This window comes from Chrysemys picta, chromosome 1 (genome assembly GCF_011386835.1).
Source record: "Chrysemys picta bellii isolate R12L10 chromosome 1, ASM1138683v2, whole genome shotgun sequence".
Lineage (NCBI taxonomy): Eukaryota > Metazoa > Chordata > Testudines > Emydidae > Chrysemys > Chrysemys picta.
This window is the reverse complement of record NC_088791.1, coordinates 344,669,259-344,691,421: the sequence shown is the minus strand read 5'-3', so window position 1 is coordinate 344,691,421 and position 22,163 is coordinate 344,669,259. Positions and strand designations below refer to the sequence as shown.

Here is a 22,163-nt window from a genome sequence, read left to right as displayed (position 1 = left end):
TACTACTCCCAAAATAAACTTCAATAGGCCAGCAATCTCCCTTATTCCAATCAGTCTAAAAACAGCTACAGAAATTCACACAGTCATTAGCTTTACTGCCAGACAGACAGAACTTACTTTAAAATAATCCTTTCATTAGGGCTAGCGGGAACTTTAGTTCAATTTCATCAAACAGTTTCTTTTCTTTGAAACAAGAACAACAACTTCACAGGTATTTATAACCAGAAAATTACTTGCACTTTGATCATTAAAAATGATGTGAGGGGGGTCATTGTAAGTGAACAAACAGGCTATGAAAATTAAGGATCCATACATACCACGTTTACTTTGTTCACTTTTTTGACAGTGAAATGTAATTTATTTTTTTAATCACATGATAGTGTAATAGTAAGTGTACTGTAACATACTTAAAAGCAAGAGTCCCAGTAATATCATCAAGTGAGAATTAATGATGTTACAGGAATTCTCTCTCTGCATTTCAAACCATATATTACCCAAGTAAAAAACAAACAAACAAAAAAAAAGCCAAGGATACTAAATCAGTTTTTTTAAAGTAGTCTACCAGCCTGACTGAGCTATTTTAGTAAAATCAGCAGCATTAAGCACCTTTATATTTGTAGAAGTTTGGATTTTTTTTAAGCATGAAATTAGAAAAAAGACTCCTCATTTGTGTGACTGCGTTAATGCCTGCATACTGCCGAGACAAATCAGTGTATGATGCTACAAGAGGTATCACAATAGTTACATAGGGTTGAAGGAGGAATTACTCCTTTTCCACGTGAAAGTTTAAATCAGATGTGTAGTTTGACAGAGTTAGGACTACAGTTTTGCAATAAAACTCAATACAGACACACTGATAACCAGTCGTGCAGTTTTTTGATGTATTCAAGTTAAGGGCTTAGTATTTTAAGTTTCCTTTCACACTTAAGTCTCACACACACATATAGTGATTTCTGCATCATGTGACTGTCTTGCTGTTTAGAGTGCTTGTGCATTTACATGGTATACTCTTTTGGGACAAGGACTGTCTTTGTTATGGGTCTGTACAGCGCCTAGCACTACGGGTCCATGACTAGGACTCTTAGGCACTACGGAAATATAAAAAGAGAATACACTAAATTCCTGATAAATTCCCCATATGAAGAGAAACATTCTAAGCCACACTTAAAATTCTAGTCTTTCAAATGGAATCAATCCTCATACCTCTTACTGCTGCAGCTGCTGGTCACCTGACCTCTCGTGTCATATCCAACAACGAAGCCTCTCTGCCTGAAGTCTGAAAAACACCTCTCAAGGTATTTGTACATTCCCTGCAGCAAAACAGAAGCATGAAGAGTTAGGTCCATGATAGTGCACACAGCTCAAAGATTACTGTTTTATTCCCATTATTGTGGCATAATGAATTTTAGACGTGCTTCACTAGAGCTGGGTTAATGATTAAAAAATGAGCATGAATAAGCATTGGTTCAAATCAGACAGAAAATCTGCTTTAATGGCATTTGCAATACAAGTACATTTTTGTTCCTAGAGTGTTCACAGGAAGAGAAAGGTTGCAAATACCCATGAGAATCTAGTCAGGGAGCAGAAACAGATGACCAGACAGAACGGACAGAAAATTAGGTAACAAATCCTTGAAGCAGCAAATACTTGAGATTAATCCACAGGATGAAACATGCTCAAACCATCTGTCAGATAATTGTAAATAATGAACCAATTCATAAAAGAAAAATCTGAATAATTCACACACACAAAAGGGCTACCTTTGTTATATAAGTAGTTCACTTAAGTCTTCGTGCTTGTGTTTAGAGCACAATCTATGGAAAAGAATATGTACTAGTTCTCACTTCTTATCTAAAGTAAATTATCCTTTCAACACTGCACATTACTTTAGAAAATGTGACTCCGTATACAACAGTGTCTCATTACAAGTGAATTTATACACCTACCCCAATGGTGAAGCAGTTATCTCATAAGTGTATTTAGTTCACCCTGTTTATCTTTAATAGGATATTTACTACTGATAATGCGAACATTAAAAATATGTCTAGCATGGTCTGAATATTAAGTTATTTACTATTTAGATATTAGAAGTTGTTTATGGCAATTGTTGCTATGTAGCAAATGTATCTAGGAGCACTGATGCATCCAGTAAGCACCATTTTGATCCCCAGTGGTGAGAGGCCCTCTCTTAGAATGAAAATGAAAAGCTGCCAATTCCAAAGTGTTTTCTATAACATCACCATCTTATTGGAACTGCTTTTCTCAAAACTTCCAGTTTCCTTCAGACAGTGGAGGATATGGGAGGTGGCACTGCCTACACTAGGAGACAGAATGGTTACTTACCTTATAGTAACTGTGGTTCTTCAAGATGTCAGGTAAGATGCATCTCCAATTCTAAATGACTGATGAGCAGAAGCCCATTTGGAAGATGGGATTGAGGAGTCCTGCTTGCCACTAACTGCCTTACAAAATTCAGGTATGTGGATGTTTCTAAAGCACACTTTAGTGGAATAAGCTTTGATACCAGCCATGTGATAGCAGCCTGAAATGCACTGTAATCCACTTAGGTTCAGATATTATCTCGGAAACTACTTGTCCTTTAGAAGCACGAGAAATGGCAACAACAAAAACAACAAAAGACAGGAAGTGTCTGAAGGGCTCTGTCCTATCACAGGCCTAAAAACAAACATCTAAAGTGGGGGAATTTCTTCTCCACTGGAGAGGAATGGGGTTTTGGAATGAAGACAGGTAGATTGGTTCAAATAAGTGTGACAAGTTCAGAAATAAATTTGGGATGAGGTCTCAACAACCACCTTATCTTTACGGAATATTGTGTGTAGGGTCAGCTATGAGAGCTTGTAATTCGGTGGCGGCGGGTTAATTTGAAGGAACAGCAGTTGACTCCTGGAGAGAGGGAGAGAAGATTCTTTGGGTGGCTTCTGTGAGGAGAGGAAGCTCCACTAGGTTCTCTAAAGCGTAGAATGTCCCTTTCAGTGCAAGAACTAGAAAGGTTACTGACCATTGTTATGTCTAGTCAGGTTAAATAAATTTACTGTTTATCAAACCAAGCAGTTGGAAGTGTAGTCAGTTGGTGGGTTTTGGAAGGGAGTTGCAAGGCCCTCGAAAACAGAATTAGGATAAGCAGCCAAGATAGGCACGTATCCAGAGAAGACTAGAGAGGTTAAATGGCTGCACTAGTGATCCACAGACCCTGATAAATATGGTGTGCGCCCAGGAAGGGGCAGGTCATGACAAGAAGGTTTTATGTGTAGCCTCATGCCCTTTTGGGATGCAGGTCCTTGTATATGGAGGTGGTCCAGGTATGCACTGCACCCTGCTCCTGATGCAGCTGTGATCAATGTCTTTGTAGGCAGTAGTGTGGAGAAGGGTACCAGCTGGTTTGACGACTTGTTCGGTACTGACAGACTGGGAGCCCAGAGTAGAACTGGCATGCTTATTTGATGTTTTGCAGTGTGATACATTGACTTTAGCCAGCCTGTAATGCACATAGATCAAGTCTGCTTAGTAATGTCACATATGTGCAAGCTAACATGTGGCTCAGAAGTTTGTGGCAGGTTTTTTCTGTGGTGTCAATCATCTGGATAGAGCAAAATCTATACTTGGGAAAATATATTTTTGCTGATTTTGAATAGATTGAAGTTTCTAAAAACCGATACGCAGAGAGATTTTTCATAGTTTACCATGTGGCTCAGCTGTCGGAATTCAGCCAATCATCCAGATATGGAAAATGTGAATGTCATCTCTCCTTACATGTGCTGCCACAACAATTAGGCATTTTATAAAAAAAATTTACTGTGGAGAGACCAAATGGCAGCACTTCGTATTGGTAATGACTGGGCCCTACTGTGAATTGTAGATGATCTACCATGGGTTGGATGGATTGAGATATGAAAGTGAGTGTCATGGAGGCAGAGAGCCACAAACCAGTCTTGAGTATGAAGAGAACATATGGTGGAAAACATTACCATTCTGAATCACAAAACTGGATCAGACAAGGCTCCCCTTTCTTCTTTGGAATAAGGAGATCTCAAGAACAGAAAACGTCCACTGAATTCCAAAAGGGTACCTCTCCTAGGGCTCCTAGAGGAATCAGAGAAGCCACTTCTAGTTTATTTTCATCAGAAGGGTCCCTGAAGAGGGATAGGTAGGAGGCAAGGATCAAACTGGATGGAATAGTCCTACGAGACAACTTTCAGCACTTCTTTTACTGCAGACCAAGCCTGATGGAAGAAAGCAAGCCAATATCCAAAAGATAGGATTTGGGGATTGCTTGTCTAATAGGTATCAAACCTGCAGTCTGAAAAGCAGATGAAAGTTAACCAGAAACTCAGAAAGATGGTTTCCTCCAAGAGAAGCTCTACTTCTTTCCAGGTGGGTATGCAGAAAACCATTGCTAAGGGTATGCAGGTGTCTTCTGTATAGATTGTCCTTGGTATTTAAAAGCTTGCAATTTGGGGTAGAGATGTAGATACCCAATGAGCAAAGTGTAGCCCTGGTGCCTTTTAAGAAATGTAACTTCATCTGTATGTGCACACAAGGGTCTGTGCTCTTAAAGGGTTAGTCCTCAACTGTATTTTGCAGCTCCCAAGGGATTCCAGAGGTCTGTAACCATGATTCTCTGCACATAAGTCTCCACCATGATCAGGGATCTATGGCTGCCTGTACAGATGCTTTTGCCACAAGCTGGCCTTCAGCAATGATGGCTTTTAACTCTGGATTCCTGAAGTTCAGCCAAGAAGGGGATACAGTTATCTGATTTAGGATAGGGTATTTTGTAAATAAGGCTTGATAACTGATGACCAAGTTGAGTGTTGCTGACAAATAAGCCTCTCTTTCAATGACAGCTGATTTCTTTGGGTGCTCGCACACTGGTCTTGTCCTGGACTGCAGAGACCTCTAAAGAATCCAGTGTTGGACAGATGCTCCAACCATTTTGTGGTATTTGATACTTCATTTTTGCTCTTAGTTGGTGGTGGTAAAGTTGCTGGTATCTGCCACAGGGGTCTAGGTTGGTTCTAAGATGCCCTCATTAATTCACAGTGCTATTCTTGAAGGAGTGAAAGAATACACTATTTCAAAAAGCTCACAAGTTTTTGCTTCAATTACTGGGTCTCTATTTTGAGTGTCTCTGCAACATGAGGGTAGCAGCTTCATGGAATGCTCTAAAGTCATCAGAAGTCAGTCCAGGAGTTGAAGAAACTTGTCAGGAGAGGACAGCGATGGGTCTCTGGGAGAAGATTAAGGGTGTCGCTCAGGATGCTTTAGACCTGTCTGTTCCTCCAGCAGAAGGGGAGTGTGACCTCTATTTGCTGACATGGTAGGAGGGAGATTGCCTCCTGGCTGCTCTAGACTGAGATCCCCAGTATATGCCTATGGCTAAGGTGGAGCATTGTAGGGACAAAGCTGGTTCTGGTAAGGCTGACCAGGCCATTACCATGGCTAAGGCAGATGAGTCGAAGCTCTGGAGTGTCCCTGTATTTAGGCAGAGACCTTCCCTTGTGCTTTAGGACTGAAGAGAAGACTCCCTGCTAGACAGCAGAGAGAAGGTGTGTCCCTGGTGATGGAGATGAGCAATAAGCTTCCTCCAGAGGTGGTGCCAATCTTTGAGGTGACTTCTGTATCATAATGCTGGAGAGGCAAGTGTAGTGTCATCGGTGCTAAGGGCGATGTCAGAGACATGACAAACATCCTTTAACGCTGAATTAGCCGGTACCATTAATGCTTCCATTGTCTGTACTGGTGACAGTACAATGTCTATGCAGGTGCCAATGGCTAACTGCCACTAGTATTGTCAAGTGTAGGCACCAAGTAACTTGTGCCTCTTCAATGGTGAGCTGGAGATAGAGCCAGCATCCTCTGCCCCTATTGAACAAGCGGGATTAGTGCTCTGTATCTCGGAGGAGAGCAAGGGTTTGAACTTCTTGTGGGAAGAATGGGAGGGGGATCAGTGCAAGGAGCCATATCTATCCGATGTTCAGATTTCCCTTGCCTCGGTGAGGTGGTGGTACTGGTCCTCTATGCTCGAGTGGCTGTTGGTACCAAGGTGGTCTTCAGAGGTCCCATATCAGGGCACAGAAGAGATCAGATCCATTTGGAGGTTGATCCTTGCTCGTGTCTGAATTCCCTTATTGATTGTTTGAGAAAGCATAGCTTAAGCTGAGTGTCCAGAGACTCTGCTGCTCGGTGTAACACGGTTCCTTTTCAACCAGGACAATCTGGCACATGGCTCTCACCAAGATAAAGACAGTTGCTGTGGCCGTCTGTAATAGGAATGAGTCCTTGGCAGAACAGACATTGTTTGAAACCAAAGGATTTTGAATGTACCATTTTAGGCCCAGACAGGGATGCAAAGAGCTGAGGAAAAGTTTTAAATTTAAATCTTTTGTGGGTTTTTTTAGTAACTCAAATCAAAGAGGAAGCTATTTGAAGGGAATTAATCCCAATTTATGAGAGTAATTCTGCTAAGGGGTTTTGGACGGACACAGCTTGTTCCATCTTACCGCCACAGGTGGTAAGAGAAGAGAGGGATAGTTGCAGCTGCTCAGCCCTTAAGGTAACATTCATGGCCAGGCATGTCCCAATTGACACTGCTATTCACAGATCCCAATCTCGTGCACATAATGTGCAGGTGCACCTAGACTGGGATTCACACAAACACATACGCTAAGAAGAAAGTTATGGTCTTTCTGCATACTGATGGAATCGTAGGACACGACATCTCAGAGTCACCCTCTGAAGCTTCACAAATGCTGAATAGAAGCAATGTCAAGATTGAGCCCCATTTGACTTCCGTAAAGGATTTTCACTTAGCTGTGAAGGGGGTGATCATGACCCACTGGAAATTGTCAAAGAGAAATGAGCAAAGCTAATTTAAACCTGACTCCATCCACCCAAACGAGATCACATAAGCAGGTCAGCAGCACCATGTATTATTGCTTGCATTATATGAAAGTAGCTCCTACAGAACCCAACAGATGGGAAGATTAATGCAGAGACAATGTCTAACATTTATTTTAGTCAAACTCTGAGCTAAAATGCCCATCTTTGCATAACTGACACAATGATACATAATTTCCATTTCACACTTATAAATCCTGAGATCCTTGCCTCTGCAGTCTTTGGACTGAGATTTTCCTTGAACTCTTCAAAAACCCTGATATGTTCAGGGTTCTGTATATCAGCTTCCCTCCCTCCCCCATGCAGAAACTGGCACAGCACAGATGCTGACAAGCTCAGGATAGTTCAGCCAGCACAAATTTCAGTCATGGGATTTCTGACGGGCTAGTTAACATGCTTATCTGATGCTCAGTATGTTCTGTTCACACAGCTTTGATCTTTCTCATGCTCTTGACTGCACTATGAATTTATGTTCTCTCACAAAGGGGTTTCGTTTTTTAAATCACTTTGGTTAAGAGACAATTGCATTCATCTATTTGAGTGCTGCCAACTCTTGTGATTATGATGAACCTCCACGTTCTGGGTTTTCTTAAAGCCCCAGCTCCTGGAGACATGGGATTGTGAGAATCTCAGCTTCCATGCAAGTAACAATTTAAAAAAGTGAACCCTACATTTGCAAAAGCCCAGAAGGCAATTTTTTTCTTATTATTTTGGAGAACGGATTCATTTTTGAAAGCTTGGGATTGACAGTGCTGCTACTCTATAGCAGTGGGAGAATATGTATTAGGCGATTTCTTGGCCACTAGGAGAAGTGGTGCAATTGCTCACTTCCATTTAGGTAATCTCTAAATTAACTGAATTTGCCATTAACAATTGCACTTAGGCCACGTCTACACTAGCAAGCTTACAGCGGCACAGCTGTACCAATGCAGCTGCGCCACTGTAAAATCGTTCGTTTAGCCGCTCTTTGCCGACGAGAAAGAGCTCTCCCATCACCATAATAAAACCACTTCCAAGAGTTTCAGTAACTATGTTGGCTGGAGAAGCTCTCCTGCTGACACAGCGCGATGCATGCTACCATTTAGACTGGTGAAACTTGTTGTTCAGGGCGGTGGTTTTTTTCTATACTCCTGAGTGACATAGGTTTTGCTGACATAAGCGGTAGCCTCGACATGGCCTAAATTCCCCTCCCTATCTTGCATGCCACCATTTATCCCTTTTGCTTCCTTCCACCCAGCAATGCCCAGCTCCAGCATCCTTAGGCCACGCCCAGCTTTCAAATCCTTCTTTGCACATATGGCAGAATGATGGGGGCCTATCACTAGCCTGGTATGTTACATCCCCTCTCCTCTCTCCCACATCTGCCTCAGGCTATGTCTATACTGCCAAGTTTTTACGCCAAAAGTTAGACCACTTTTATTAAACCGCTTTAATTAAACTGCTGTTGCATGTCCACACTGTGCTCCTTGTGTCGCTGGAGCCAGAGCCGTCCCTTGAGTAGGGCAAATCGGGGCAACTGCCCCGGGCCCTGTGTTTTGGGGGCCCCCGTGCTCAGATAAAATAGGGACTGTCCCGATATTTAGCTCTTTGTCCCACATCCTGACCGATGTACAATCGGGACGCCATTTGTCCCAATATTCAGGTGAGATGGGAGGGTGAGCAGGGTGAGGAGGCGAGTGGCAGGCAGGCAGGCGGAAGGGGAGTAAGAGGGAGAGGGGTGGGAGGCTGGACGGCGAGGAGGAGAGCGGCGGACTAGTGGAGTGCTGGACAGGTGGCAAGGAAACTAACGGGGAGGCGAGAGTCAACCAGGCGGGTGAGGAGACGAGCGGCAGGCGGGTATGCGGACAGCGAGGAGGCGGCAAGGGACAGCCCGGCAGCCGGCAAGGAGGCTGATTTGTCCTAGGACCCGCACCCCCCTAGGGACAGCCATGGCTGGAGCGCATCCACACTAGCAGCTCTTGCAACGACAAAGAAAGCAGTGCACTGTGGTAGCTATCCCACTGTGCAACTGGCTGCAGGGTGCTTTGGGAACGGTTGCAATGCCTTACGGGGCAGGTACAGCATCTCATGATGCAGGTTTCTCAACCCCATTGTTCCATGCCACTTTTTAACTGAAGTGCAGGGGGGGGGGGGGGAGGAAGAGAGTGTGTGACGGAGTGTGTGTGCATGAAGGGGGAGAGACAGTGTGTGCTGGGGGAAAGTGAGTGTGTTGGAATGTTGTGTCCATGGGCGCCGACTCCGTGGGTGCTCCGGGGCTGTCCTGCCCTGCCCCAGCTCACCTCCGCTCCACCTCCTCCCCTGAGCGTGCCACGGCTCTGCTTCTCCCCCCATCCCTCCCAGCGCTTCCCGCCATGAAACAGCTGATTCGCAGCAGCAAGCACTGGGAAGGGAGGGGGAACGCGGCACGCTTGGGGAAGAGGTTGTGATGGGGACGGGGCAGAGCGGGGCTAGGGGTGAGCACCCACCGGCGCCTGGAAAAGTTGGCGCCTATGGTTGTGTCCTAAGTTCAGACAGCTGCCAAAAGCAAACTGTCCTGAGGCAGGGGGAAACCCCTGACACCAACCCCTGGCTCCCTCTCTGGCTCTGCACAGCATGTCACACACACACACACACACACACACACACGCCTGCCTCTGTGTACGTACTGTGGAACATTCCACGTTAAAGATTTGCTCTATGATTCCAGGAGCAGCACAGCACACCAGCTGTCAGAAGGAAAGAGACACATGCCTGCAAGACTGCAGAGTTCAAAACAATGAGCAGCGCGGTCACTGCAGGCATTGTGGGACATCTCCAGAGGACAATGACAGTGATAAAAGCAAACAAGGTGTTTACACTGGCACTTTGGCAATAAAACCTTTGCGCAAAAAGCCTTATCACTCTCATAAATCATAGAATCATAGAATATCAGGGTTGGAAGGGACCTCAAGAGGTCATCTAGTCCAACCCCCTGCTCAAAGCAGGACCAATTCCCAACTAAATCATCCCAGCCAGGGCTTTGTCAAGACGGGCCTTAAAAACCTCCAAGGAAAGAGACTCCACCACCTCCCTAGATAATGCATTCCACTGTTTCACCACCCTCCTAGTGAAATAGTTTTTCCTAATATCCAACCTGGACCTCCCCCACTGCAACTTGAGACCATTGCTCCTTGTTCTGTCATCTGCCACCACTGAGAACAGCCGAGCTCCATCCTCTTTGGAACCCCCCTTCAGGTAGTTGAAGGCTGCTATCAAATCCCCCCTCATTCTTCTCTTCTAGAGACTAAACAATCCCAGTTCCCTCAGCCTCTCCTCATAAGTCATGTGCTCCAACCCCCTAATCATTTTTGTTGCCCTCCGTTGGACTCTTTCCAATTTTTCCACATCCTTCTTATAGTGTGGGGTCCAAAACTGGACACAGTATTCCAGATGAGGCCTCACCAATGTCGAATAAAGGGGAATGATCACGTTTCTCGATCTGCTGGCAATGCCCCTACTTATACAGCCCAAAATGCCATTAGCCTTCTTGGAGATAGTTTGATTACAGCGCTGCAACAGAAGAGTTTCGTCGCAAAAAGTGGCTTTGCAGCGCGTACACCTCTGCGGCTTCATCGCCAAAAGCTGCCTTTTAGCAAAAAAACTTGGCCGTGTAAACCAGGCCTTAGTCTTTGCAGAGTATGAGCTCTCTAGGGCAGGGAGCTCATCTCTGTCTGTGTTTGGAAAGTCCCTGGCACGGTTGGGTACTACCACAATCTAATTGATAACACTCTCCTCCAAAGTGTGGCAGGTTTTTCATACTGCACCTACTTCTACAGACTAGAGATTCAACCTACAAGAACTGTTTACCTACTAAAACTTTTCATATAGAGCATATTCACTGTGTGGTAAAACAACAGTTGTTTTATATCTTTACAAGTCAGGTGGAAGTTTTACCTGCCACTTATGACATGTTACAATATCCACTATAAGGGAAGTCTTTTCACAACCTCATTTAAATATCATTTAGCCAGTAAGAGACCCCAAGTCTGAGATTTGAGTTGACTGAATCGCTCCCACCTTGTCAACATTTGTTCTTTGTGCCAGTGCTACAGGAGAAAGCTGACAGGGAGAGCCCAGAGTATCGCCAATATTTAAACTACAAGAATCATTTCAAATCCCATTCCCTTTTGGAACTTCTCTCTGCTTTCCATTCTCAGCATCCCCACTGACCGCTTTCAAACACTTCCATAATAATTACTATATATGGACCATTAACCATTTAGTTATGATACTACAGTTCTCAGAGTACCACAAAGTAGTGTAAGATCAGAGACCACTGAGGCCCTTAAAAAGAAGAACAGGAGTACTTGTGGCACCTTAGAGACTAACAAATTTATTAGAGCATAAGCTTTCGTGGACTACAGCCCACTTCTTCGGATGCATAAAGCCATTTGATCATAGATGAGGGCAAGTAGCTTTGGAAAATATCGATTTGCTGAATATCTAATGTTTATCCAGACATACACAGGCTAGAATTTTCTCCTACTCTGACGCAACCCTGATGTGACTCAGCATTTTGTGTTTCTGATATTCGTTTTAAAAGAGCAATAGTGTTTCTAGCACTGTTGGAAGAGTCTGTGGATGTAGATTTCAGTAACATACTAAATTAGGGTTACCATATTTCAACACTGAAAAAAGAGGACACTCCATGGGGCCCTGGCCCTGCCCCAACTCCGCCCCAACCCCGCCCCTTCCCCAACTCTGGCCCCTCCTCTGAGCACCCTGCATTCCCCGTTCTCCCTCCCGCTCTGATCTTGGTTGGGGGTTGCTAAGTGCTTCCCTGCTCCCCACTCACCCTGCAGCCCCTCCGCCACTGCAGCCTCTGCGCCCCCCGCCTGCCCCTCCCCGCCCCTGCAGCCTCTGTGAGCCCTGCTCCCCACTCGCCCTACAGCCTCTGCGCCGCCCGCCTACCCTGCCCCTGCACCCCCCTGCAGCCTCTGTGAGCCCTGCTCCCCACTCGCCCTACAGCCTCTGCGCCCCCCGCCTACCCTGCCCCTGCACCCCCCTGCAGCCTCTGTGACCCCTGCTCCTCACTCGCCCTGCAGCCCCTGCACCCCCCCCGCAGCCTGTGACCCCTGCTCCCCACTTGCCCTACAGCCCCTGCACCCCCCAGCCTACCCCGTCCCTGCGCCCCCCGCCCCTGCAGCCTCTGTGACCCCTGCTCCCCACTCGCCCTATAGCCCCTGCCCCTGCGCCCCCCTCCCCTGCAGCCTCTGTGACCCCTGCTCATCACTTGCCCTACAGCCCCTGCACCTCCCTGCCCCTGAAGCCTCTGTGACCCCTGCTCCCCACTCGCCCTGCAGCTTTTATGCCCCCGCCTGCCCTGCCCCTGCTCCCCACTCGCCCTGCAGCTTTTATGCCCCCGCCTGCCCTGCCCCTGCTCCCCCGCTCACCCGGCAGCCTCTGCCTGCTGAGGGCTTCAGACGCTTGGCAGCGCGGGTCCCTGCAGCCCCGGCCGCAGCTTCCTTCCTGCCGCCGAGCACATTCCCCGGCCTGTCTGTCCCCCGCCGGAAACAGCTCCTGCGACGTTCCAAGCTGTGTGGGGCAACGGGGCCACAGGAAGGGTCCCCCAGTGGCCGGGGGGCCCCCGCCCACGAGGGAAGCCTGAGCCCCCCGCATTCCCTGCCTGAGCATTGTAGCTGGGGCAGCTGGGCTGCGCTGTGGACCCGGCAGATCGTGCTGGGCGGACCCTGGCTTATGCCTCCCTATTTCCCCAGACATGTCCGGCTCTTTGGAAATTCCCCCCGGATGGGGATTTAAGCACCAAAAAGCTGGACATGTTCGGGGAAATCCGGACGTATGGCAACCCTATACTAAATGTAATCATAATGCCTAGAAACTAATGCTTGTTGCAGATTTATACTGCATTCCTGGGCCTAATTCAGAAAAGTGCTAAACATTCACAATCCCCCAAGAGCGAATAGTAGTGGGTGCCGGGCACCTCTCTGGATCAGGCCTTTGTGTGATTGTATGACCTCCAGTTCAATCACAAAACCTCAGTGCCAAGGAGTACAGGGTATACTTAGAACAAAGCCTTCAATGGAACCCTTAAAAGGAAACAAATTTAATTACACTAAAGGCCATTTAAAGTACTGCTATGGGAATGAAGACGTTAAAAATTTTTAGTAAATCAGGATTACCCATTTAACATACTCCCATTATACCTTATCTCTAATGTACTGTAGTTAAAATCCCAAAGCAAAGAAGACTGAAAGTACTCCGCAAACAGAGATTAAATCAAAAGCCTTTCTGCTTCAGAAGTAAGTTTTAGCTGGCTCCTCGAGATCATCACAGTAGCATACCTAACCACAGAAAGTAAACAACCCAAAACAGAGTCTTTACAGAGTAAATACCAACCAGTTTGACTTTCAATAACCCACACACAAAACATAATTCACACGATACAGCACTAGAAAAAGACTGATTCCCTAGTGCATAAAATGAAACTTTATACTTCCTGCCAAGACCGTTTATTCTGTCAGCCAATCCAAGCTCACTCACACTTTCAGCAGACCAAAACACAAAGGCAGCATGCAGTTTTCAGGCCTTTGGAGCGTGAACAGCTCCAAACTCACCACCACACAGGTCAAAAAGTGAAGTGACTAATTAACTTCCTTTGCATCAACAAGACATTTATTTAGCAAACAAGGCCACTAGACATTTTTCCTTCAGAAGTTTCATCATCCCTATCACTACTGTAGCTAAACCAAGTGCCAACACGGATTCTGCTCTACAGAAGCTTTTATACTGCGCTCATTGCCATAGTATCTGAGCATCTTCCAATAAGTGTGTTAAGCAACATGACTATACATCTGTCATGTGGTTGTTCGCTCTTCCCCTCCCCAGAAGAAAGTGTGTGCAGTGGAGTGTTGTTTTGGTAGGAGTTTTTTTTTAATTAACCAAATATACCTTTTGCTATAGATTTACATTAGAGAAGGCAAGGTCAAGAAATGCACCTGGCACTTCACGCAAAACACTGCGCAGTTTGTGATGGTTCTTAGTTCCTGGGGGAGCTCATTTCCCAGTCTTGGGCCACTCCTGGAGAAGATTCCGTCTTCCGCACAGATAATCTTTATACTCTTACGGTTGAGAATTCCGGTGTGCCAGAGGAAAGCAGTTGTCAACCATGGCCTTTGGCCTAGAGCTTTAGACAATCTTTTCAATACCCTGAGCCCAGGCTGTGTAACACTTTCAAGGTTCAATGGCAAAAAAATTTTAATGCAGCGTTAAGATTGCTTGGCAGTATATCGTCCTCTTGCAGAATACTGAAACGAGCAAAACTCAAACTTCTGAGAACCAGGAAATGCACAGTTAAGATTCAAAGGGAGGCCCCATTAATTTTGTTAGGCCCAGGTTAGGATCCAATGGGGAAACAAATACTTGCACCTGAAGCTATAATCTGTCCAACCCTTTTAGAAATCTGATAGTTATGGGGTTGGAAAAAAAGTGAGCACTCACCCACTGGAGGGTGGAATGCTGCAATGGCTGCCAAATGTACTTTAATGGAACTAACTAACGGTCAGGCCTTGATGTTTTAGGTGCAACAAATAATCCAAAATGTGGTTAATGGAAGCATGCACTGGAGACACAGTTCTCTGCTGAGATCAAATAGAGACACGTTTCCATTTGGCCAGGTAAGCATGCCTAATGGAAGCTTTCTGCTGTTCAGAAGCACCTCCTTCATATCTTTCAAGCAAGTCATTTCTACTGGTGTTAGCCACAAAGCATCACCGCTGTTAAGTGGAGGGTCTGCAGATCTCTTCCCTTGAATGTGTAAAACTGCTGCCATCCTTTTAAGCAATTCTTAGTGAGCCTTGTTATCTTCTTGTGGTCAAGAAAAGTTCACCACCTCATCTGGTGATGAGGAACACAAACACACCAGGACACTGAGGCAATGGCTAGTCTGCCTCTTGTAGCGGAGGAGCTGTCTGAACATCTTCCAGTTGCTCAGTCCTGGTCAGAGAATGTTGTCTGCAGTGCAGATCTTTGATGAAGCCAGCTCAGACAAGTGAGGAGAAGTCCTAGCAGCAGGAGAGACACCCCACCGTGTCCAGAATAGCCACTGACATGTGATGGAAAGTCCCATGGTTACACAGGCCATTGCCCCTTGAGATGTGCCCACTGCTGGGACATCCACAGACCCCACGGGGCTCTGATGCGGGGAAAGCTTCCCACCTGATGTGGGACACAATAGGACCCATTTCCAGATCCAACGAAAATGACTCAATCATGCGATAATGGTGGAGCAGAACCCTGTGGACAGGAGACCAGTAAGCCAAACCCAGAAATGGTGGCAACAGGGATATTAACGGTGGCAAGCCCCTAGAATGTACAGGCCTCCTAGGCACCAGAAGTAGCATCAGTACTGTATGCTTTTGCAGAGGTGGTGTAGGGACCAGTTTCCAGTGAGGGCTGAAACCCTTCCTGAACCACAAGGGACACTGGTACCAAGAGGTTCGGTAATTCTCTAGTGGCGGTGTACTCTTCTGGTGTAGTCAATATCGAAATTGGATCTTGGGTCCGACACAGACACTTCAGGAATCGGCCTCAACAGATCTGGCACAGGTTCTGGGCTTGACAAACCCCCTTTTGCAGCAGATGAGCATGCTGGAGAATGCTTCCCTTCAGAGTCCCTCTCAGAATTCTTGCTTTTAGATGGCCTGGGTATCGAAGGTCTTTCTGGACAACATACCATGACTTTGGCAGATCTGGGTCTCATCAGTTCTAGAGATACAGAACACAGTGCGAAGGCCTCTCAGAAGGTACACTCTGTACAGATGGAGCCGCACTTGGAGCGCACTCTGAACCCAACAGCTCCAATGGAGGGCCAAGTGCTGCCTCCATAAGGAAATATTTAAGTCTCACAGCTCTATTTTTTTTGGGTGAGGTTTAAAACATCTATAAAAGGTGATATTTCTCACTGATGTGAAACTCCCCCAACATTTTAGGAAGCTGGGGTGTGGGTCACTGACCGGCACACAGCTAGCAGGACTTAAAAACAGGAGGTTTAAAAACAAACAAAAGGAACTATTTCTTCACACAACACACAGTCAACCTGTGAAATTCTTTGCCAGAGGATGTTGTGAAGGCCAAGACTATAACAGGTGTGACAAAGTTCCTCCCCTATCTTGGTGAGTCCTGCGCTTATTGGCGGATTTTCTTGCCTCAGAGATTCACCATGTGGGTTGGGGAACAGCCCAGAGACCTTCCCCTCTGGAAGAACCCACAGTCCAGGTCAACTGGGAGGTTTGGGGGGAACCCAGGCCCGCCCTCTACTCCGGGTTCCAGCCCAGGGCCCTGTGGACTGCAGCTGTCTATAGTGCCTCCTGTAACAGTTGCATGACAGCTACAACTCCCTGGCCTACTTCCCCATGGCCTCCTCCAAACACCTTCCTTATTCTCACCACAGGACCTTCCTCCTGGTGTCTGGTAACGGTGGTGCTCCTCAGCTCCTTGTGCCTCTCACTCCCAGCTCCTTGTGCCTCTTGCTCCCAGCTCCTCTTGCTCCCAGCTCCTCACACTCTCGCCACAAACTGAAGTGAGCTCCTTTTTAAAACCCAGGTGCCCTGATTAGCCTGCTTTAATTGATTCTAGCAGCTTCTTCTTAATTGGCTCCAGGTGTCCTAATTAGCCTGCCTGCCTTAACTGGTTCTAGCAGGTTCCTGATTACTCTAGTACAGCCCCTGCTCTGGTCACTCAGGGAACAGAAAACTACTCATCCAGTGACCAGTATATTTGCCCTCTACCAGACTCCTGTACCCCACTGGTCTGGGTTTGTCACACAGGGTTCAAAAAAAGAACTAGATAAATTCATGGAGGCTAGGTCCATCAATAGCTATTAGCCAAGATGGTCAGGGACAGTGTAACTGGCCTCTGTTTGCCAGAATCTGGGAATGGGCAACAGGGGATGGATCACTTGATGATTACCTGTTCTGTCATTCTGTTTGAAGAACCCGGCATTGGCCACTGTGGGAAGACAGGAACCTGGGTTAGATGGACCTATGGTCTGAAGTATGGCCATTTTTATGTTTTTATGACTTAAACCCCAGAGAGAGAGAGAGAGGGGTATGACTCTCTCTACCAGTTCCGGACCAGAGAATCAAATTTGGTCCAAAAGAGACCAAAAACTAAAACTTATCATTAACTATACACTGTAACTAACTGCTGAACAAGAAACAGACTTTATGCAAAGAGTGAGGGAAATAAACTGACAATAGCAAGACTTCCAATACCATCACTGATGGTAAGAAGAAACTGGGAGGGGTCAGGGGCAGCTCTGCCCTCTTATACCAGCATGCAGTGGCGTGCAGCGACAGACCACTCAAACCGCTTCAACCGGTACTAAGGAGGGGAAAAGTTCTCCAACAGCCATGCACGAGGCATGCACGGATCTAAAGTGGAATGGACATGTGCAATCTCTCAAAGAATAATGTTTTTGTGTCATACAATATACCAGGGGTAGACAACCTATGGCACGCGTGCCAAAGGCAGCATGCAAGCTCATTTTCAGTGGCACTCACACTGCCTGGGTCCTGGCCACCCGGTCCTGGGGGCTCTGCATTTTAATTTAAATTTTAAATTAAGCTTCTTAAACATTTTTAAAACCTTATTTACTTTACATACATTAGTTTAGTTATATATTATAGACGTATAGAAAAAGACCTTCTAAAAACGTTAAAGTGTATGACTGGCACGGAAAACCTTAAATCAGAGTGAATAAATGAAGACTCGGCACACCACTTCCGAAAGGTTGCCGACCCCTGCAATATACATTTACTGGGTAGCCACACACCTGCCCATTTCCTGATTAATATTGTTCTGACTCTTAACAACTTTCATATTGTCACTGTACTGATTATTCAAATGTTCAGCCAAATCAGAGAAAACTATTACACAGCTCCTGGACACACATTTCTGATGCTGTCCAAATCTGCTATCAGACATGGTTTGAGGTGTATACCAGGAATAAAAAAAAGATTATTTCCACCTGAGTGAATCACCATGAGGTCCAATAGATCACAACCTCTTAAGTCACCAGTTAGATGCTGCAGGATGGGTAAAACATGATGCTAATGCAAGCCAACTCTCTTCACCCGGATCAGCCTGTAGCCAGCAATCCCCATGCCATGGTGTACTTCTTGCTCTCCTGCAAACTTCTGCAACCTCATGATCCAGGAATCACCAAGAATCCGCATGCTGCCAACCCAGGCAGCGCACATACTTCTTTTCCCTCAGCGATCAACTTCCATGCTGTGTGTCTTTGGAAACACCACATTCATCTGTCCAGAGATCAGGAAGTAGCCAGGACACTACTACACACAGAAGAGGCAAAAAGAAGGCAGGGGGAATTAAGGCAGAAGTTGATGCAGGGCCAAATACAGCAAAGGAGTGGGTCTGTTGGGGCAGCAATTTTTCCAGAGTCCCCCAGAGAATTAGCAGGTGCCATGCAAAACCTGAGATCAAAACTGACAGACCATTTTGACCTGCATCACAGCAACAGTTTGATCTCTACCTCGGTACAAAAAACCCCAAAACACACCAATTTTCCCCTCCCAGGTTATATCTCTGGAAACCCTAGTTCAAGTGACCCCAAGTTTGAATCACCAACCCTACTCTGCACTCCCACGAGTCACAGGTAATTTCAAGAAACCCAATGCAAGCATGCAGATTTTAGAATAGTCAGAAGTGTCCTTTAAAGAGGAAGTGAGGATGGGAAGGGCTCCTTTACACATCCACTGACAGCATAGGAGGGTCTGAAAGGTGTGAAGTGGCACATTCGTTTCAATGACAGGTTTCAGAGTAGCAGCCGTGTTAGTCTGTATCCGCAAAAAGAACAGGAGTACTTGTGGCACCTTAGAGACTAACAAATTTATTAGAGCATAAGCTTATGCATATGCATCCGAAGAAGTGGGCTGTAGTCCACGAAAGCTTATGCTCTAATAAATTTGTTAGTCTCTAAGGTGCCACAAGTACTCCTGTTCTTTATTCGTTTCAATGTGATGTTCTCAGCATGCAAACACCCCACGGAGATGAATATAATCTAAAACAATAGATCTGAGACATGTGAACTGCTCCATGCATCTCAATGTGTGTTCCCATCCACCTCCTGCTTTACAGTTTGTGATATGCATGAAGTATGCATGTTCTCAGCTCCCCATCCAAAGGGGCAGGACTTTTCCAGATGCTGGCTCAAATGAGGGGCAGGGAGAGAACCTCAATGTTAAGGCTGCACAGGTCTGGTGCCTTGCACAGCTCTGGAACAGTCCCTGGGAGAAGCCCTTTAGTGTGTTAACCCCTTAGCTTCATTGCCTCCTGGGTCCGAACTTCAGAGCCTTCAGCACCCATTTCACTCAGTGAGTCCACTCGAATTGGCCACCTGGGGGGAGACTTACACATCCAAAGGAAGCAATGGACCCCCAACCTCAGTGACTCAGATAGCATTGTAAAAATAGAAGGGTTTATTACATGTCTGGAACACAGCATAGAAAGTCCTTACTTAGCATCGAGAATAGAAAAAGTTACAGCATAGTCCACCTGGGTCAGTCCTGCCCCTCCTCCTTTGTCCCCAGTCCAGAAGTGTCTCTCCTGCTTCCAGCAGCCCACACTATACAACGCCAAGGGTCTCTCCTCCATCCTTTGCTCCTCTTCCTGGTCTGAACAGGGTCACCTGGTTATCTACCTTAGCTCTCTGTCCCGCACCTGGACAAAACCAGCTGGCTTCCTGCGGGGGTTGGGGACAGTCCAGGGTCATTAGTTGCCAGGCACCACATGTCCAGCCATTGGAGTGGCCATATTCTGCTGAGACTCTGCCAGAGTAGAATCATAGAATATCAGGGTTGGAAGGGACCTCAAGAGGTCATCTAGCCCAACCCCCTGCTCAAAGCAGGACCAATTCCCAACTAAATCATCCCAGCCAGGGCTTTGTCAAGCCGGGCCTTAAAAACCTCCAAGGAAGGAGACTCCACCATCTCCCTAGGTAATGCATTCCAGTGCTTCACCACCCTCCTAGTGAAACAGTGTTTCCTAATATCCAACCTGGACCTCCCCCACTGCAACTTGAGACCATTGCTCCTTGTTCTGTTATTTGCCACCACTGAGAACAGCCGAGCTCCATCCTCTTTGGAACCCTCCTTCAGGTAGTTGAAGGCTGCTATCAAGTAAACAACTCTTCCCAGCACCTAGTTCAACATGCAGCACATAGGGGAAACTGAGGTATGCACAGTAATCATACAAAATATTAAGAAACATTCCCACTTCATCACACTCAGACCCTCTCAAAAGGGCAAGCGCCCCCCCTCCCTCACCAGATTGCTGCTCACATGATGGGGGAGGAGGGGTATAGAAACCCTGAAAATAGAGAATATAGAAAATTCCTTCTCATTATTTATACCTTTCAAAGACTTGCAAACAAGAGCATTTTGGTTGCTCATGTAATGTCAAATGAGTCCCCTGAAGTTAACACAAAAAGCTTTAGCTCACTGGCAAAACTTCACTTTAGGTAATTACATCTGGCCTACCTAAGATGCCTTGGGCAGGTTTAGCTGGATGAGTATTTTTACACTTCCTGTCGTTTTGGTGTTGCTGCGTACTGTTGAACAGTTGCCACATCCCACCCATGAGGCTGGATTTCAGTGATGGGTGACGCAATTCATATATATAGCTTCAAGTAAGTTTAAATGCATTGTGAATTTTGAAGATGAAAGGCATAATTTGAAGTGATCAAGATGATTACTATGAAAGTATAAACCAAAAGTCTGACTGTATAGTGCTACCCAAGTTACCTGTGTTGACTGGATCACTGTAAGGTCGTTAATGTAGCAAAAGCCTGCCCCCATGGCAGAACGAAGTCCAGCAGTCCCAAAGGTCAGCCTGCAACAGAGGCGATCCCGCAGCTCCTTGTTCATCCCATTCCGTACCAGGTTTTCAATCTGCGCTTTTGTTTTAGGGTTCTGCAAAAGAAAAAGGAAGGTTCTGTTCCCACTGCTCAAGGTGGATCTGATGGAACAATTACTGCTGCAGTGCAGTTTGTGTTAAAATAATTCTCACTAATTCACAGGATAGGAAGAAGTGGTCTCCGGATCCACAACCCAAGCTCTTTTAGAATAGAATATGTTGGTGTAAGAAAGGATCACTCTTTGCTCTAACCTTTGTCACTTCTAACGTTCTCTATTCAAACATATCTAATTATGCATAGGCTTGGAAGTAGTAGATTTTTATTGATAAATGTCAATTTCACCATATACACACAAATCAACACAAATATTCCCATCTATAATAATCAAAATGTACATATAGGCAAAGAAAGAAAAATGCTGCTTGAGAACTTGCTAGAATTTGAGTCAAGGCTCAAATTTACTTTGTATATTTTGACAAGTGATGTTGACTAGTTGTGTTTTAGCAGTTACAAAGCTTTAACTTTCTGAATCTCAACATCTACAGTGATTAATAATTATTCGCTGACCTTCCTATTGTCTGAAATACCCCATAATTTCCTGCCGCTGTGAAAAGTTATAGATTAAAGTCAGAAAAATGCTTAAAAAAAAACAACAACATTTTTTATATTATCCATCAAACTGACAAAGTCAAATTCTGCCAAATCTAATTATGCATGACTTAATTATTAAGGAAGTGAATTGTACTCCAGAAGATGTTCCTTTCCAAAGTTAAGACCCAGAACCAGACAGCTTAGAGTAGTTTATATTTCAAAGAGTTGCAACAAAATTGCTTGTCAGCTGCACCAGGAATTGGGAATTTTAAAAGACTTATGAGTAAATTTTCAAAGGCACCGTTAGTCAGTGGGAGTTGGACTCCAAGGATGCCTTTCAAAACACTATCCCCTACAGTATTAGGTAATACTATTAGTTTCTAGCGGCCAATGCTGAACCATTCCCTAGTGCAGTGGTTCCCAAACTGGGGTTCGTGAACCCCTGGGGGTTCAGATGTTACAGGGGGTTCTCAGGAAAAAAATCCTGAATGGCGGACAGAGCTGTCCCTAGGGACCCCAGGCAGCACAGGGCCAGAGCCCGGAGCCCCTGGACTTCCAAGAGCTAAGCAGATCAAAGCAAGCCTATCTATCACACTGAGGAGATTTAAACTTCAAGACTCCTTATAAGAAATGGAAAGGGTGGTGGATATTTTTTGCTGTTTTTTAAAATTTAATAGGCAGCTAGTCTTGTTTTTAAAATGATTATGAAGAACAAGTTTAAGCTTTGTTGTAACGTGCATTG

The 22,163-nt window shown here is 45.7% G+C and overlaps 1 protein-coding gene across 10 annotated transcripts in view; it reads right to left on the bottom strand.

The window, feature by feature from the left end:
* PGM2L1 (phosphoglucomutase 2 like 1) overlaps positions 1 to 22,163 on the bottom strand; it is a 108,903-nt gene that overhangs the window by 33,398 nt on the left and 53,342 nt on the right. For 5 of the 10 annotated variants that reach the window (XR_010601330.1, XR_010601318.1, XR_010601328.1 and 2 more), the window contains exons 2-3: positions 20,718 to 20,885; positions 1,204 to 1,310 (exon numbers count right to left, since the gene is read on the bottom strand). Coding sequence is in view for 7 of the 10 variants with exons in the window: in XM_065596299.1 (XP_065452371.1) it covers positions 1,204 to 1,310; positions 20,718 to 20,885 (275 nt within the window). In the remaining 3 variants the exon portion in view is untranslated. Of the gene's footprint in view, positions 1 to 1,203; positions 1,311 to 3,986; positions 9,913 to 12,329; positions 17,893 to 17,923; positions 18,249 to 20,717; positions 20,886 to 22,163 lie in introns of those variants that run through there. The other 5 variants (XM_065596336.1, XM_065596308.1, XM_065596314.1 and 2 more) reach the window with 4 other exon arrangements.